Source organism: Neopelma chrysocephalum, unplaced genomic scaffold, assembly GCF_003984885.1.
Source record: "Neopelma chrysocephalum unplaced genomic scaffold, ASM398488v2 Primary Assembly neopelma1_24, whole genome shotgun sequence".
Taxonomy (NCBI): Eukaryota; Metazoa; Chordata; class Aves; order Passeriformes; family Pipridae; genus Neopelma; species Neopelma chrysocephalum.
Genome location: NW_020897693.1, coordinates 49,397,006 through 49,415,863, shown reverse-complemented (window position 1 = coordinate 49,415,863; position 18,858 = coordinate 49,397,006). Strand labels below are relative to the sequence as shown.

The 18,858-nt window shown below is 41.9% G+C and overlaps 1 protein-coding gene across 10 annotated transcripts; it reads left to right on the top strand.

Moving 5' to 3' along the window:
- The first annotated feature begins 483 nt into the window (after window positions 1-483).
- Window positions 484-15,254, top strand: LOC113963196 (SERTA domain-containing protein 2-like). 10 transcript variants are annotated; one of them, XM_027674120.1, is made up of 4 exons: window positions 484-628; window positions 2,506-2,588; window positions 3,473-3,601; window positions 11,557-15,254. In XM_027674120.1, the coding sequence occupies exons 3-4, from the start codon at window positions 3,543-3,545 to the stop codon at window positions 12,410-12,412; spliced, it is 915 nt and encodes a 304-aa protein (XP_027529921.1). In that variant the 5' UTR covers window positions 484-628; window positions 2,506-2,588; window positions 3,473-3,542; the 3' UTR covers window positions 12,413-15,254. The 10 variants fall into 10 exon arrangements, with proteins under 10 accessions (XP_027529921.1, XP_027529925.1, XP_027529930.1 ...); XM_027674124.1 differs by lacking the exon at window positions 2,506-2,588 and adding an exon at window positions 2,374-2,472; XM_027674126.1 differs by lacking the exons at window positions 484-628; window positions 2,506-2,588 and adding exons at window positions 1,114-2,178; window positions 2,374-2,472.
- Window positions 15,255-18,858: the final 3,604 nt, after the last annotated feature.

Below are 18,858 nucleotides of genomic sequence, written 5' to 3'. Positions count from 1 at the left end.
GCGTGCCTTTTGCTGAAATTTTGGCAATTTTGGTCACAGACGAGCTGTGAGTTCACACCAAAAAAAATAATACAAAAAATTTAAAAAGAAAAAAAAAGAAAGAGGAGGTGGTTGTGCGCTTGTGTCCGGGCTGGCCAGTGCCCCCGCTGTGGTTTCCAGCCTAAGGCGCGGTTCGGTGCCCGGCCCGGCCGCCCCCGCCGGTGCGGGCGGGGCCGCCCCCGGAGCGCCGCGCTGGGGCCGCGGGACTCGGCGGCGCCCGGCTCCCCATTGGCCGAACCGGGTATTCGGCCCCGCCCTCCGCGGCTCTCCCCGCGTTCTCATTGGGAGGTGCCGCGGGCCCAGCCGTAGTCCCGCCTCTCGCTGCTCGCCGTCCAGTCAGAAAATGGTTGCCGGGCAGGTTGAATGGGCCGCCGGCCAATGGGAGGGCGGCCAGCTGGCGGGCGCGGCGCACGCAGCCCCCCCCTCCTCACCCCCCCAGCGCCGCGGGCGGAGGGAAGGGCGGAGCGGAGGCTGCCGGGGCCCGGCGGGGGTGGCGCTGCCTCCGCCTCCTCCCGCGCCGTGTCCCAGCCCCGCCGAAGGGAGGGAGCCCGGCCGGCTGCGAACGAACGGGGGGTTCCTCCGCTCCCAGGTGGGGCGCCGGGCACGGCCGGGGCGGGAGGGCGCGGGGCTGCGGGCAGGGGGCAGGGGGAGGGCAGCGGGGGGACGAGCGAGCGGCCGAGGCGGGAGCCCCGACGGGGCGGGGGGGGCCCTGGCGGGGAGGGGGGTCAGGGCGCGGGGGGACAGGAGGGGACAGCGCGGAGGGAGAAGGGGACAGCGGGGACAGGTGGAGGGGTGTCGGGCCCCAGGGAACCGGGCTGGGCGAGGAGGGTACGGCGGGACCGCGGTGCGGGCACTGCGGCCCCGGGGGAGCCGCGCCGGGCGCGGGGGGAGCGCCCCGAGCGCGGCCGGCGGTGGAAGTTGTTCGCGCAGTTATAATTAGCCCGGCCGGGGTCTGTGCGGGCCGGGAGGAGGAAGGGGGAGGAGTGTAACTTTTCGCAGCTCGGGAAGCCCAAGGTTGTCTCTGGTTACCGCTGCCCACGGCCGCGGGAGGGGCGGGGAGGGGGGGAGGACGGGCGGCCGCAGGAAGCACCGACGCTCCTTCCACAAAGGCCAAATGGTGGCAGGAGCCCGCGGGAGGGCGGCAGGAAAGGGCTTTCCCCTGGATCCCCGGCGTGTCCATTCCGGCACCCCCGAGCGCTGCCGCTCGGTAGTTGCGACTTGTGTGTCTGCTGCAGTTACGTTTTTTAATAGCAGGTTTTTGTTTGGCTCAGTAAAACGTGTGTCAGTCCGGGCTGCGAGCAGGTGGATAGGTCTGGGGGGGAATAAGCTCGGTCTCCTTTATGCGTTTTGTAGATTAATCTCGCTAATAGATGCAGTTAATAATTTCTGCCCTAGTTAGGCCTGGAATTTTTCAAACTATGTTGGAACAGCTCGTTTCCAAAAACATAGGTAGTCTTCTGCTTTATTTTTGATGTGGCTAAAATTCTGTAGTTCAGGCATCTAACTGCAATGTGGAAAATACCATTAACATTGAAATGAACGGTATAATCTCAAAATTCTAAAGTGACCCCTAAACAGGTACTAGGAAGGGAAGACAGGGGAAAAAATTCATTTACTAGAGATATAATTCATACTGATTTACAGCTATTGTGTGTCTTCTATAGTTGTTTTTTTTTTGCCTAACAAATTGGAAAAACTAAACCTAATAACCTTTTCTCTGTACTTCTTCCTGACACTCATCCCAGTCTGAAATCATACAGGGAAGAAGTCATAACCTCAACAGTTACTGTTGCAGGAGTCCTTTAAGTATATAATAAAGGAATTAAATTTGATAACTTCTTGACTTCAGCTCCTTCTAGCAAAAGATTGGACTTCTCAAATCCAACAAACAGTACTGCTTCAGGCTTTTTTTTTTTTTTAGCTAAGGTGCTAAGGTCTAAAACTTTCCAACATTTTAATTTGCTTATTAGCTTTTTTAGGATTCTTTAATGCTAAATACTTCACATTCTAAAACATGTTCTTTTATATTCAGTATGTAGAAAATGCAGTGACTGCACACCTCTCCCTGTGACCTAACAAGTGCACTTTAATGAACCTCAATAGTGACCTTCTGATGTCCTGCTGTTTCAGAGCAAATAGGTTATGAATCTTCATTTGTCTCTTTGTTTGGGGCTTTTTTAATTTACAAATAGCATGGATTTCTTTATAATGGGAAAGAAGTCAGCTTCGAGGAGGAGGAGGAGGAGGGAGATGTTAATGTGTTTGTTGCTGTGGGTTAGATTTGGCTTTCTTAGGTCACCGGCATTTTACTGCTGTTTTACTGCATCTTTACAGTTCCGAGGTTCTGTAAGCGGAGGAGCCCTTTGGTAGCATCAGGCTATGAGTTGCTATGTAAGATGAACTGTAGGCGTTTACTTGCCCATCTGTCTCAATGTAAGACTGCCTTTCACTATGTATTATTTTCAGATTTGTGAAATAATGTATGAACTCTTGATTTTTGATCGTGAAGGACTGTGTTGACCTGGATAGTACTGATCCTTGCTCTTGTGGTACGTTTGTGGTTTGCTGTAGATGGGGTCAGGTGTCTGTGTGTGTGTTGTGCACAAACAGGCATGTTAGGTCCAATCCTGGCTCTAGGCTGTTAGCCTATGTAAGGGCTTTAATTCTTGGAATTAGTAACTGTTTAATTCTTCAGGTGGAGGTGAGACCCCAAGAGCATGGATCATGCGATTCCCTCCACATCTCCTAGCCTAGTCCATAGTTTGCTGTCACTTCAGCCCTTTCACATTTCCCAGAGTTTCCAACGCCTTGAGCTAGTCCATGATTTAATCCATGTGGTCTCTAGTCAAACTGCAGATGTTGCTTTATCAGGGTTTTGATGGAAATGATGCCACACTGAATATTAGATGCAATCATAGGATATCTTGCCAGCTATCTTCTCATACTGGTTTTGTTTATGCTGAAAATGAGGAAAGTTAGGGAATTTAATAAAAATCTAACTGCTTTTGCAGCCTGTAAGTGTTAGAGGATAATTCTGAAATGTAGTTCTTCACAGTGCATGGTATTATCTCCTGATTATCTGAGTCTGGAGATGATTGCAAATGTAAACTGGCATTCAGTAACCTGAAGAAGTATCAGTGCAAGATTTTATCCTAAAGCCTAACACTTAGAGGATCAGCATTCTGTAGTACTCCTTTATGAAAGATAATTTCCACATTTCATGTGTTCATAGGTGAAACTGTTAGGTTCCTCTTATTTCAGTGTATTCATGAACTTCAGTTTTTCTTGCTCACGTTTATCTGTTTTAATAGGATTTAGCACAAATCATTTAAAAAGTTGTATTGAATTGTGTGCTCAATGCTTCTTGTTTAAAAAAATAAAACCACCACACAGTAATGAAACACCCTGGTTTTGTTTTCTTTTTCCTCTTAAGTCACATCATCCTACCTCGGTGGATGGCTTGGCCTCTTTGGTAGTTCAAGACTCTTGGATGACCACGCTTTATGCAAAATCCGGAATCTTCCTGCCTGGACTCCTTTCCGTTTTCTGAGGGTAACTACTTGTATGTTTTTATGAAATTGTATCTTATGTGCATAGAGCACATTCTGATAATTGGCTGCAGATGTTGTTTGTGGGTTAGAATGGTAAACTGAAAAATATCTTTTAAAAACAGGGTATAGAATATAAAGTGAAGTGCTTAGACTTAGTGAATCATATAAGCTCTCTGGTTTGAGTGTTCTGAATTTGCACTACTGCTTTTTTCTTTTTCCATTATAATGAGGAATTATTATAATTCAGCAAAGCATATTGCCAGAAGATCACATTTTTCTTGGAAATTTGTTAACTAAGGCCTCAATCTCCCAGTGAGATCCACTGTTCAGCTGCTAAAATTGAGTGTTACGATCGTGTCTTGTGAGAAGGCAGCACTTTGGATGCTGATGTAAAGTTGTGTGTTACGAGAGAAAGTTCAAAGTGATGTCTGAAAATTATGTACCTAAATACCCCATACAGACAGCTAGAGTAAAGGCATGGTCCTCTATCAGGAAAAGAGCCTTTTTTTCTTGGTTGCTTTTACTGTTAATTGTCCATTTTTTCTGGTATAGTATAGGCATGCCAATTTTTACACTTAATAAGGTGTAACTTCCTTTATTAGTGGATCTTTTAGATCACTGTAACCTTAAAATATGTCAGTATTACGTAGGTGAATGCATCCAGTATCTCTGTATTTGAAGTAAAGAGATACTGTAAACAAAACAGATTGAGAACTGTTCAGTTGACTGGAACAGTTGAAGAGGGATGTCATCACACTTGCAGTTCTAATGATCCTTTGCCTCTCCAGTGGGATGCTTTGGTGGAATGGTGGTGATTCAGTTCTCGTTGCTTCCTCTGTGATTCCTTTATGTTCTCACTTAATTACAGTTTAGTTTTGCTATGGGAGATTCTAGGTTTGGTAAGTCTTGATCATGTATTAGCTTTTGCCAACTACTATTGCTCCTTAGTTTAAATGATTCCAGGCTCTTCTTCTTCTAAAAGAAAAAAGAAGTCCACCCAGAATCCCTGGGAAAAAAAGTCTGCTAAACACACTCTCATTAAAATGTACACCTGTGACCTTTATTTGTAGATGTGGAATGAGACGCACAAGTGACAGGGAAGAGTGACAGTGATTTAGTTTGTTTTCTTTTAAGGATGGAAGTTTCTCTACCCAACACTGGTACTCCCTCAGCAGCTCTCTCTCAGCCTCCAGTGTCAGATATCAGCTGCTGAGAATATGGTTCATCTACTGTTGCAAACAGCCTGGATCCACTCGTTTTAGCTGTGGAAGGTACACATCCTAACAGAGGAATTCCTTCTCCAGAGGAAACTTCTATGCTCTGAAACTTAGTTGCCACAGTTGGTAAAGCAAAGTTCTTACCAGTGCTTTATGTAATAAAATGGGAGTAAGGAACTCAGGAAGATGTCCTTAGGAATTTTCCAGATCTCATTAGACATAACAAACAGATTGTGTGGTTTCAAACAGATTGGAGGTTTCAAACTAACGTTGAAATCAAGGTAAAACTTACTACAAAGTGCTTCATAAACCTCATTTCAGCTCCTAAAATATTTGTGTATGATACAGGTTTATTCTCTACTTCCACAAATAGTGAGTGACACTGGGAACGTTATGAATTCCAGATTAATTCTGTGCTAAACTCGATCTTCTTCTCATTCCTTTTCTATACTTAATGAATGTTATTCAGCCTACTCTTATTTTCAAAATGTGGGGAAAATCCTTGGGTGTGGGGGTTTTTCTGTTTTGTTTTCAGGGTTGGTGTGTGTTTGTTTGGTTTTGGGTTTGTATATTGGTTTTGTTGGGATTTCTTGAGTCTGAACAGTAGCATATCTTGCTTCTGTGTTTCAGTTGCTTTACTGGTAACAGACATGGGTGTATTATAGGTCAGGATTTGTTGATCAAGAAGTTGACATTAATTCTCCTCTCTTTGAGCAGCTATTTTCTGGTCATTTCTAACTCCTGTGAAGAAGTTGTTGCATAGGAGTTTTGGTATGGGAGTAAGGTGGTAGGACTGCACTCCTCCCTGTATGCACACTTTTAGTCACTTGTGCCTTCTCCAGCAGTTACTCATCCTGGCTAAACTGGGGCAGGGCTGAGGGGGGTGGGGAGGCAGTGGACTTGAATACATTTTCATATATTTGAAAGTTGTCTCCAGGCCCAAATTACTTTTTAGTTTGGGTGTTTTCTAAGGTGTTTAAATCCTCCTTCCCTCGCTTCCTCTGAATTTTTGCTAGCAGCCAAGATGTGATGTTGTGGGGACCTCCAGCACTTGCTGAGGACACCAGATCAGATGCACTGTTCTGTGTGGTCTGACAGCTTACTGTGTTACGTAAGTCATGTTCAAGTGATCAGTGCTAAGTCCGGATGGGAGGAAGGGATTTGTGCTCTGTCTGTTCGCTGTACCTTCAGCCTTCCCATTTTCTTGTGCAGCTGGATATTCGTGGATATACGTGGATAAATATGGTATACGAGTCAATAGCCAGTCCGCCACTTAATTAAAATTATTCATGAAGTTGCGTTGCCTAAGCTAAGATGTGTGTCAGGTAGGGGAAGGGTTATCCTTAAAAACAGTATGCAGCATACATCAAATAATTCTGGGAAGTAACCGTAACTGTTGGGATGTTTGTCTTCCTTTGCACTTCCTGCAGATAGATGTGTGCTTGTGAGATGTGTCCGTGGAAGAGAGGGCAGAGCAGGACGTCAGGTTATCAGCCAGCCTGGGTCAGCCACTAACACAAGTCTACAATCCAGAGAGACTTCTACCTGTGTTTACTGTTACATGGCTTCTACAGTTATGAGACAAAGGAGACTTTGAAAGGGAATTGACCAAATTACAACAGCAAGGAGTCTCTAATTTTGATTTTAATACATAAGTTGCGTTACTAAAAACTAGACAGGCAGCTTTCACTCACGAGGTGCTTACATCTCTGCAGAGCTGGTATTTCTGTCCCACGAGAAAAAGTAATATTTCACTTTGAGACAGTCTTGGGCTGAAAAATGAAACAATGTGGCTGCATGGAAAGGGTCAAGCAAGTCTGAATTTAGTAGTGTTCTAAAAAGAAAAGCCAAAAGGGACCACTATCAATTAAATTATTTTTATCTGTATGGTGAAGGCCAGGTACTTTATTGAAGATCTTGCTATTTGAACATATTATTTAATGGTAAAGTAATAACTCCTGTGTAGTTGACTACAGTGCTTGTTTTGTGCGTGGAAAGTTCATGTTCACACAATACTAACCATGGCAGTCATGTTTTATATACTCATTATTTTTGAAGCTTTTCTCTGCTGAAAATTTAAGCTGTGTGAGGTTCTGAGTTCTAAACATTGTTTAACTTGCTCTTCAGTTCTTCCTCATCTTCCAAAAAAGTTTTTAAGTAGTAGTTTGTTCAGACAGAAGTAATGGAAGGTTTTCACGTTTCGTTATTCCTTGAGACTGTTTCCAGCTGTACTTTCCAACCATGTGCCAGTGGCAGCTGTGCTGCGCTATCAGACCCTGTGACAGATGGAGCTGAAATGGTGGCACGAGCCCTGTATTGTCCACGGCACGTCGCAATGTGAATTTTTCTTGGTAGCGTGGAATGTTTCTTCTGAGAAGCTGCACCCTGGCCAGGCCTGTTTGTTTGGTATTCTGCGTGGATTTGCCAACCAGGGACGTGCCTCTTCCCTCCCAAGTTTTTTCAAACCCCGGTGCGGTGTAGGATTACAGGGCATGGATGCTTCTTCCCATCTTAGCAGGGCGGAGTTTCTATGAAATGTCCTCCATGGAGGACTGGAAGAAACTGAGGAATATGCTGTCAGGGACAGAATTTCTACATACAGGCTCCACTGTAGTTCAGTAATGTGAATAGAGAGTTTGGTACTCCTAAATATTGAGTTCACTCTGCGTCCTTTTCTCTGTATCTGCAAGAAAATTTTAATTAAAAAAGCATTCTGCCATAAATGGCCTGTGGCTCAGTTTGCATTACAATAATCAGAGAAGATGAGAAAATTCCAGAAAAAAAGTTATTGAGATGTGTTGTTCCTCATTGTTCTGTTTTTTTTTCACGACAAAAGATTCTAAAATAGATCATCTGAACTCAAAAGAAAATTTGGTTGTGGAACTTTTTCAGGCTTCAAGAAAAGGGTGACTTGCAGCTTGCTGCTTTTATAATTGAACAGCAATGTACAGACCTCACATTTGAAGTTGGCATAAACTTTTAATTTTTGTTCATTTTATTTACTTACAAATTACAGAGTTATCAGATTGGCACGTTCCAAAATCCTGTTACTTGATCCATTTTTTTTTTTGAGATCGGAGTAGGTTCCAGGAATTGGGCTGGAGTAAGGAAGAGTGCAGTTTCTACAGACTCTTTGTACTTTGGTGTGCCCAGATTGTGCTGCTGTGAACTGGCTGTGCTGTTGTGTCAGCTGATGGAAGGGCTGACACTGTGCAGCAGCCGCTCGTGCTCTGGGCATGGCAGTGTGGGGTTGTGTGTGTTTGCTCTCCTTACTACCCAAAATTGAAGTGGGGTGAGCGTTGCATAACTAAATAATGTGATCAGCATCTTCTGTTGCAAAGTAATGCTGTCAAAGAGAGCATTTGAGAGCATGAATTTTGGGATTGGGATGTGATGTCTGCACAGTGCTACAAAAGGACAAGCTGCTTAAAAAATACGGAGTAGTTTGTTAAGGATCTGACCCTGTCAAAAATTCTTGTGTTAGAAAGTAAAGCAAAAGGCCTGATAAAATGTAGATTAGCTGGTAACAAAGGGGCTTTGTGTCTTTTGTAGGTCAGCAGCTGAGTGTGTTTGACAAGAACTGAAATTTAATGTCTCCTGTAGCAACGATGGCACTAGTCATTTTTAAATCCACTGTACCAATGGTACTCTGGTTTTTATTAGCCTTTTCCAAATTTTTGTGCAGCCTCTGAAGTCATCTAGCTCCTGGAGGGAAAGTTAGGGATCCTTGCAATTAGGAAAAAATCATGTTAAACAGACAGAAATTTTATACATAAGGTAGTGTCATGTTTGTGTATTTCAAAAAAAAACATCTTTGACATCTAGAGAGTGGGGAGTATGTTAAGTAGAAACATTTTGAAGTTGGAGCAAATTATGTTTCTTGCACTTCATTTTTCTGGCCGAGTGCTGTCAACTCAAGCATTGTTACATATTTCTAGAATGCTCTGAGACAAATTTTATGAAGGAAATTTGAGCAATGAAAAGAAGGGTGTCTGCCTATATGAGCATGAAGTATTTAGTCTAACTAGGCTACTGTTTGAATTGAAAAGTCAAACGTCATTTTAAGTTGTTTTTGTGTAATTATACATCCTTGCATATGCTAGTTTGCTTGCTCTTTAAGCTTGCTTACAGAATTTAAATACTAGCACGTTTTTGAGATGTAAGAAATTAACATTATTTATATAATTCAAATAGATAAAAATAGTATGTCCTGTGTGTTAAACAAAGCATAAATATATATTTTTTTAGAAATATTAAAAGCAGTAAATTATCAAATCCAAGCATTCTGAATGTATGAAATGTCAGAATTACTGTTTCCTATATGACTGTAATTTCGTTCCCTTATGAGTGTGAATTTTGGTTTGCTTTAATTAATGGAGAGGAAAAAAAAAAACCCTAGTATGCAGTGTATGTGAACAATGGTACTTAGTGAATAAATAGCTATCTTATAGTAATGTTATGAGATAGTGCTTTAGGTAGTGCAGAACATTTAAATGCTACTTAAAATGGAGAGTTAACAATTTTATTGTGAGTTTTCTATGATTTGCAGGCACTGATTTTTTCATGATGAAGGTTGGCATATTTAGCAACAGTTAACTTGTCCTGCGTAATTGTGATTTTCCATAGATTGTGTCAAAAATTATCAGTTACTGACAGTGTTGTCAGTAGTTTGAGGATGCCTGACACACACACTGATTCCCCCGAATACTTTGTTATTATATTTGGTGCCTGAACTTTGTATCCAGATTTCTTCTGATTTTGTTTGTCATGGAGTGCTTAGTACTGGCTGGTTCTGTCTGCTCTAAATGGGGTGCTGGAATGAGGGAGCGATACGTGATCAGTGTGGGAAGATGACCTGGGTGAACAGGCACACCACATCCAGACACCTTCTGGTTTTTAAAGAGATTCAGCTGGTACTGTGGCAGTTTAGCAGAAAACTTCAGAAAAAAAACCAGACTTCCAAAGTTTAAAAGCACAGCACTGGTAAAATTACGAGTAATTAAAGGTGAGGTTTTGTTGTTGTTGTTTTTGTTTCAAGAGTGCAGGTATTAGTGAACTTAAAATAGGCCTGTTAAGTAGAAATGCATTCTCAGGAAAAGTTGAATTTCATCCAGGTATGTCCCTTAAAAAAAAAAAAAAAGAAGTGTACAATTTAGAAGTCTCAAACCTAAACTCCTGTGGCAGCTGTCTGGTTTCTCTTGTGTGTTACTGAGGAGGAGGCACTGCTTGCTTGCTTTTCTGTTCCTGCAGAGGAGCTGAGTTCTCCAACAGCCTTGTCGAGGCAGATGGATGCAGCCACGGAGCCCTGCAGTGCTTCCTGCAAATCTGGAGAAATCCTGAAAGTAAAAGAGGCTTTATCCTGCTGCCTTCTCCTTGTCCCCAAAAGTCTAGCAACAGGCTAGCAGCTGGCAGCTGCGGCCATCAGCTGAGCTGTTGCTGGCAGTAGCCAGTGCTCACATGAAAAGGAAGTTGGGAGGCCCTCGGCAGCGTGCAGGGTCTGGATCATTGTGTATGAAGGATCTGCCCTTAATCTGCCACTGGGTGTCTAATTTATGATTGCTTAATTTTTTTAAATTGTTTGGCAGTGAGGTGTCAGCATTGTGTGTAACCAAGATTTTACCAGTGTTTCCTGTGCACGGTATACATCTTTTTCTGTGTTCTATACAAGTCATTGCATAGTGCTTGTTGTCTCTAATGAAACACTTTAGATTTGGAATGGTAATTGCAAAGTACACGAGCAGATATTTGTTTGGATTGCTTGTATTTTAGGGGGGTGTGAGTGTACAGTTTTTTGTACCACAGTGTTCTAGACCCACCGTATTTCAATGCAAGAGCACACAAAGCAGACTGAAAGCAACTAAATTCTATTTCTTTTCTTTGGTTTACCAAAATTGGTTACTTTTAAAATGTCATTTGATAGCCTCCTCCCTAATGTCCTTAGTGTGAAGTCAGTAGCAGTTTGTGAACCAGCAGCTGTGAGCACTGATTGTCGCTCTGTGAGCTCAGTGGCTCAGCCAGATTCCTTACACCATTTAGCCAAACTACTCAGCTATGGAATGGATATAAGGATCCCATGGGAGGCCCTGCTATTGGTCTTGCTGGGTGGTTCAACTATAGTCAAACAACTTTAAGTCACCAAAGAAAAAGAAGAAAAATTAGTTCTATGGAGAGTTCTCAAGAGACACTGAGCAAGACATCACAAATACCTTAATGACATAAAAATAGGTGTTGAAAACCATCTTTGAAATATTAACTACTATACCTAGGAACAAATATTAAAATGAAAATGGTGAAATATTCTGTATAGTTGTTATGATGCGTAGTGTAAGCATCTGTTTTATTTCACATAGACATTCAGATATTTCTCATTTATGAATTTTTGTACACTATATAATTTAAATGGATAGGAGGCCAAAAGCTCACCTATTAAAGATTTTAAATTATTAAATTCATATTCTCATAGTGGAATTAAAAGTAAACCTTAAACACAAAACTTAGAGGTATATAGCTTTTTAAAAAAAGAATTACTCTATTTCTTCCATATTTTCTGTTTAAAAAGAAAAAGTTGCTGTGAAACAATATAGCTGGAAGGTGCATCTTTTCCATGGAAGTAGTACTGAGTAGGATTTCATTCTGTCTCTTGATGTTGTATAACATCAGAGTCTTAAGTTAACCAATACAGGGGTTTCAGAATTGTCTGTAGAGGTGATAATCTTGCCCAAGGTTAACTCACAATTTCTCTCTTCCAGGTTCATGTTGGGGAGAGGTCTAAAGCGCAAACTGAGTGACTATGAGGAGAACATGGCTGGTCTCTCGAGTGCCTTTGATTCCAGTCGAAGTCTGCCCTATCCACTTAAGAGGCAGTTGGTGCTCAACATGTGCCTCACCAAGTTACAGACGTACAAAATGCTGGTGGAACCGAACTTGCACCGCTCTGTCCTCATCGCCAACACCGTGCGGCAAATTCAAGAGGAAATGAGACAAGAGAGTAACCAGCAGCCAGTTAACATCTGCCCTGGCATTGCTCCTAGTTCTCACAGCTACCCAGGGATGGAGTCATCTGGGATTTCTCTTCAGTTGCCTTCAGGTATTAGTCAGCAAGAGTCCAACTGTTGCGACTTGCGGTCTGTCGAAGACCCGATTGAAAACAGCCTGCTGATAGTTTCAGATGATGACATGTCGTCTGCCATTTCATCTATTCTGAAGGATTTAGACTTTGTAGAAGATATAAGCCCTCCTACTTGTCTGGTTCCTACTGGAGATGACCAGCCAAAGTTTCCAGAGAATACTGGTCTGAAACTAGAAGATGATAGGCAGGATTTGAAGGGAGCTGAATGTGTATTTGGTTCCTTTGAGATTTCAAATTCAACTAGTTACTTGAAGGATTTGGCAATAGATGACATTTTCGAAGATATTGACACTTCAATGTATGATTCAGACTTCTGTTGCCCTCCACTAATGCCGCCCAGATCACCATCTCTTGCTACAGAAGAACCATTGAAAACCTTTCCATCTTGTAATTCTTCTTCAGCAAGCAACATTCAGATATGTAGAACAGATCTCAGTGAGCTGGACCACATCATGGAAATTCTGGTTGGATCCTGATACTTGTTTTACCCAAAGATACTTTTTAACTGCCACTTTCATTTGGTTTCAGGATAAAAGCCACTGGAAAAGTTGTAAAGAGTTCTTTAAGACAAAAACTAAATAACAATTTGTCTGTACTAGAATTTTCTAAATAATTCCAAAACTTAAAAACCAAAAAAGTGGCAGATTTTTTTAAAAAAAGAAATATTTATTTATCAGAACTGTGCAATCATCATTTTCCTTCCAGGGTGTATGTGGAACAATAGGCACATACCCTCATCACCCCTCATGCCTCTTTCAATAAACTTTTTTATGTGCAATTTTTAATTTGACAGAAGAATTTACATGCAAAGCAAATTTCATATGAGATGATCTTTTACAAAGCCTCCACTTTATTTTTAATATCAGAGTCTATGCCAAGTTGGCATCCGTCAAGTTGCAGAGTTAGATCGTGTGGATTGCAGACACATTACTAGAGATGGGTATATTTTAAAAATGAGACACGCTTTGCTTTCTTTTGGTCAGAAAAGCAGATCAAGATACTTACCAGCAAAGTCTCTTGCATTTTCTAAAGCATTCAGAACTATTTATTTTTGTAAATTTTATAGTCTTTCTACATTTTACTACGTTATTTCATCATAGTTCAAATATAATGGACTTATAGTTGGATGTGTTTAGCACTACCTCTGAGCTGAAATGCTTTAACTCTTTCCAGTGCTTCATCTAAGACTGCAGATCTTTTTGTTTCCTTTTTTTTTTTCCTGGGGGAAAGTACTTCTAACTCATTAAGCTGATCCTTTGACAGTGACCTAGCTGATTTGTGAAATCAAGGGTATTCAATGTTTAAAAACTTTTAAGTATTTACAAGTGTAATTTATATGTAGATTGTGAAATTTAACATTTTTCTGTCAGTATTATGTGCTTAGATTTTGAATAATCTTGGCGTTCTTTAAATTAAAACTTACTATGTACAGGTAGCTTTTTATTCTGTTTTGGAAAACACTGTCCTCCAACCCTGCTTTCACTACAATGTTTTAAGATGATTTTTATGTGCAATATTATTTAAAAAGATACACATTTGTATACCTGGCATTGCGGGAAGGAACGCTTCAAACTTAAAAACCTCTAGCACCTTTGGAGGATACTCAGAGAGTCAACCATTTCTGTGTCCTTTAAGAAACAAAGCTGAGAACACTTGTTGCGACACTGCTCTGAGTGCTCCTGGAACACCCGTGGGTGAGTCAGTGCCGATGACTCAGTCCTGCCGTGCAGCTGTGTCCGGGAGAGCTCCGGGTCTGACCACCGCAGGGATGCGGCGCCGGGGCCACCTGGGCCTTGGAACCATCCGTGCTGCTGCCCCAGACTGTGCTGGGGAAAGAGGGGCACGTGTGGCAGGTGTGTGAATAAGGATATATAAACACACTCATTAGCTGAAGACGAGATTTGCAGTGAGAACTGTTTTTCCATGAGACAGTTTGGATACTGTGTCTCAGCCTGAACTGAGGTCTATGTCCATCCCTGCTACCGTCTTCTGAATTACACACTTGCACATTACTTTTTGGTTTGGTTTTTTTTTTTCTCCTTGGTTTTTTTAAGTGATAAAACTTTTACTTTCTTCTTGAAAGCTGCAGCACCTGTCTTGAAAATTTGCAGTTGTAAAAGCTTTGCTTTGATTTGTTTGTATTTTTGGGGTTTTTGTTGTTCTGCTGAGACTTTTCACGAACTGAGCATCGGCAGAGGAAAAAAATGTTGCCTCTATGTTGCATCTCACAGAAGTTGAAATCCTGGCCCTACTGAAGGGGCCAGGGTGTCACCTGGTATTTCTAGTCTTAACTGATGCTGTGGCACACCTACCTTGTGCAAAGATCTCCCTTTTTTACTGTGACTCTCTTGGTTAACAGTTAGCTGCCGATATAATTTGGTATCCCAAGCCAGTGGAGAACCATTTCAGGTCACATCCTTTGCAGCCATCTGGGTTGTTTAGCAACCGAAGGGTATAAATGTATTTATATGCATATATTGTATTGATTCTAATATAAAACTTCTGATCTAAAGTATTTTGAATTGCTGGATAAAGGGATTTGTTTGAAGAGTGTATAAATAGTTCTTGAAGAGGTACAGCTTCAGAATGTACACAGATTGTGCATTGTGTATAGACTACTCTGGCTTTTCCTCAGCCTCTTACTTTTGTATTAAAAATATGACTGAATAAATCCTTGAAATATTAAGGGCCTTCTGCACTGTGATGAAACAGAGTTGTGGTTAAAAAAGTCTTTAAATTCAGTGATGAGGGATAAAATAAAAAGACTGCATCTAATTTCTTTTTGCATTTAAAAATATGGAGTGTTACTATGCAGTAAAGATATTTTGGTATGAAAATCGTATCATGTAGCAAATAGTGAACACTTAATAAATCCACTTACCTTGCAGCACCTACTGAAACAGAACAGAAGAAAACTCACTTTTCAACATTTACATACTAAAGGTTTTTGTATACTGCAGAGAAAGATTAAACTGTTGGTAAATGTTTTATCAACAATTCAAAATGCAATTTTTGTTCAAGTCCTTGCTACAAAGCTCTGTTTCTAATTGGTTGCTTGTGTCACAGTGCCAAGACCATGAGCTGGTGTGTAATGCAGTTCGGTTATGTATGGAATTATGTGCAAAGGGAAGTTTAATTTTTAAATATGCACAAACTAATTTTAAAATCCTTCCATGTAAAATGAAGTTAGAGGCTAGTTGTGGTGGACCTATTTATTGTATGTTTGGAAATAAAAGCCACAGTTTTGCAGTTTAACCGTTTATATTTTGAAGACTTGGTATTTGACTGTTTTAAAAACAAAACAAGTGTTGCACCTTGCTACCCTTTTTTTGGTCTCCCATTCACAACTATCTAACATTTTCTCTAGGATTTTGTATCTTTTTGCCTCTTCCTGCCCTTTCTCCCCAGAAATTATGAACCTCTATGGAAATCACATGTGCCAGGCACCATAACAGGGTTCCACTTGAGGTTTCTACATAACCTGAAGGATAAGGATTCCCTTAGGGAAGCACCACAGCTCAAGCTGGGTGCCTCCAAAGACGGAGCCTGAACACTGAAATTCCTGGGCAGTTATACCTATACAATAATAATGATTCAGACCAATGAAAATATTAAGGTCTGGGGTCTTCATGCTTTTTACTGATTTGGTGGGTTTTGGTGTTTCAGTGCTAAGTGGCCCTTGTCTTGCACAGCATTGCACCCTCCCGGCCTGCTTTGCCCAAGTCTGTAGTTTGGAATTTGTCATGTTCTAATAACATTGTTACAGTAGGCTTTGTGTACTTTAGCTATTAATATTTAAGTCCTGCTTTGTCTGCTCTGGCTGTTATTAGCTCTGAGTTTTGACTAACTCCTTCACCATCGGGTCCTCTTTGTGCATCCCCACCAAACAGGGGATGGCCCACAGAGTGTTTTTATGATCAATGGAGCAGGAGGGGGGATTCTGTTGGGAGCAGATGACACGTTTTTAGCACTTAGCTGTCCCCTGGGTTTTGTCTCCACTGCCCTGTGTAGTCTTCCCAGCCCCTGCAGTTCTTAGTGTCCCCTCAGGGGTTGCCAAGCTTGAAAGCAAGTGTCAGATACGAGTGTCCTTGATGCACATACTGTTGACACTTAAACCTTGTGTGCTTGTCAGGCTGGGACAAAAACCCTGCCACTCTGGGCTAGCGAAAGGCTGTGTGTACAAATTAAACCAGCGGCTCCAGGTTTAAAGGTTTCCATCCCCTTCCTGTTGTGGAGCTCTACAGTGAGATCCTGACTCTTCTGCAATGAATTTCAAGGTTTAAACTGAGGCAGAATCCCAGTTTTCCCTCATTTTTAAGGGTTTAAATTGAGAGGAACCTATTAATGTGCCACTGTAAGAGTTACATGAAGGAGGACCTTCCATTTTAAGGGGTAAAAATGTTCATATATGCATTGAGGCATAACAGAGCACTCTCCAGCAGCCTGGTCAAGTGGAAAGTGTCCCTGCCCATGGCTCAAAAGCCCCATCCAATCTGGTTATGAACAATCTCATCATTTGATTAATGAGACTGCACTGGCTGCTGCTTACAGACCAGGAATTCTTCCTGCCTTTTGTCCTGGAGCCTACTGACCAGAGGGTGAAAAACATGTCTAGAATGAACTTCACAGAAACCTGGTTTTGTGACCACCATGCCATTGTGACTGACTTGTTACTGAGGAGGGCACTGCAGATGCTGCAGCACAGAGCTGAGCTTGTGCCAGTGGCAGTAGAAAACGCTGCCTTATGAGGGGGTGCTGCAGTTCAGTCTTTTAGGAAAATGTTTCTGAAGTATTGCTTTTGGGTCAAGCTGAGATTCTTTAGAGGTAGTGTAGGGTTCCATACACTTTTATAGATTTTAGCCACACTGAAAGATCTGAGCTTAAAACTGCAGAGCAGCTCAGCTCAGTGCAAAGCTGCTTCAAACATGCCTGGGGACATGTTGGTGCTACCCGGAGTGCTCTGTCCAGCTCTGTGTTCTGTGTGCAGGAAGGGACACTTAAAAAGACTAATTTCCCAGCTCAAGCAAGAGTAAAACACACAAAATAGCCTATCTGTTAGTTCTGAGAGGAAGATGAGTTGTAATTTTGAGTTACTAAAAACCAATATTAGAAGTGAAGAATTAAGTTGTGTGAAGTCACAGAAGTGTGTCTGTAGAAGTGTGTGTTATTAAAGCAGATGTTCAGGGAAGCTGGAAGATTTCTGGCATTTCAGGGTTTGCCCAGCATTCACAGCTCGCCTGAATTGAAAAAGAAAAGAATGTTGCAACTTCATTCCATACATTTTTCCTCTCATTAGGACCCCGCTTATCCCAGCAGAGCACTAAGCTACAGCTACACTGGCTATGCTCTGGCACCCAGACTGTGTCATGGGATGGCAATTTTGGAGGTTCTCACCCATTTTTCAGTAGAAGAAGCAGAAACTTCTGGATGTGACTGCAGTAAGCCTGCTGCATCTGCTGGCTGCATTGCTGCTTCTCTTTAAATATTCCAGAGTGGATCTGGAAAGTTAAACTCATATCCACAAAGAAGTTTGGGATTTAACAATTAATTTGAATTGAACTCATTTTTAGCCAAATTCCCTCTGTCGTCTTAACTGGAGTAGGAGTACTCCAGGAAGTCCCATTTTTTAAACTATGAAAACTGATCTTTTTAGATGAGTCTGCATTTTGAAAAAAACTGTTAAGCTTTTACAAGATTTCTTTTGTTTGTTTTTCACTCCATCTTCTCTATATGCAACCAACAGTGTACTTAATGGTATACTTAGAAACTATTCTGGGGTCTGAATGTCTCTCCTCCTTTTTAATCTCTTTTTATTGTTAATATTAATTAAATTCCACATTTTAGAATATGCGTTGAAAAATTTTCAGTCTTTCACAATTAAGTTTGTTTTTTGGGTTTTTTTGCAAAGCTGTTTGCAGCATTCCTTCCACAAAGGAAGCATTTCAGTAATTACATCACTGATTGGAACTTTGTAAAACTTTGTTCTATGGGCATATTTCCCTCTAATCTCAGCAGAGGAAAGAGGCATTCCTGTCTAGCTCTGCTGTCCAAAACTCTTGCCTTTCTCTAGTTTTCACCTTTTCAAAATCCTAAGCAAATGTCAGAAATCTGTGGTATTTGCTTTCCGCAAACACAGAGCACAGTAACATGTCTAGTTCATCAAAACTCAGGATTTCACAGCTGAGAGCTCACAACTAAGATGAGAAATGATGAAAATCGTAGCTTAAAACGTACTAAGACACAAAGTTTTATATCCTCCCTGCACCATTTTCACAGCACAGGCCCTTGGTGCCTCTGGGTGCAGCCGTGCACTCCGGGTGCGCGGCTGTTGCTGGCACGTTCTGCCGGGTGCCGGGGATGGCAGGAACAAGGAAATGACTAAAGGAAATCAACAGCCACTATTTGTGCAAAACACGCCAGAGGGGTTTCCGGCACCCCTTGTTTCCCAGGATAACTGCAGAAGGCAAGGCCGCTGTTTGCTACGCAGTGTGCCTGATGGTGGTTGGCTACACTTTGGTTTGTGAAAGTGATCTCTTGTCACTTGAGTCCAGTTTTCTCTTTGTGGGTGCCACCAAATACACAGATCGTGTCCAAATTCTGATGAGGGCTGGGGGGCTGCCAGGACTCCACAGCCTTGAAGCAGAATTGAATTACTTTGTAATTTGAATTTTGCTGCTCTTTTCCCTAGAAGAGGTGAACTCATTAATCTCAGGCTAGAAACAGGAGTTAAGAGGTCTCTCAGTTCTCTTATGCAGCAGTTAGGGCTCAGGTGGCTCAAAGCATCTGCCCAAAAGGGAAAGACCTTGAAAGGCGGAGCCTCTCACCTTTGGAACCCCAGTAGCTTTTTTATCCCAGTGAATCATAAGGGCTGAACCTTTTTTCATTTCCATTCTGTACCTTGTACAGGGCTGTAAAACCTGGT

Coding starts and splice junctions, on each gene's coding strand:
- LOC113963196 (XM_027674122.1), top strand. CDS start 3,543: ATGCAAAATCCGGAATCTTCCTGCCTGGACTCCTTTCCGTTTTCTGAG. Junction 3,602..11,556: donor TTTTCTGAGGGTAACTACTT/GTATGTTTTTAT, acceptor TCTCTCTTCCAG/GTTCATGTTGGGGAGAGGTC.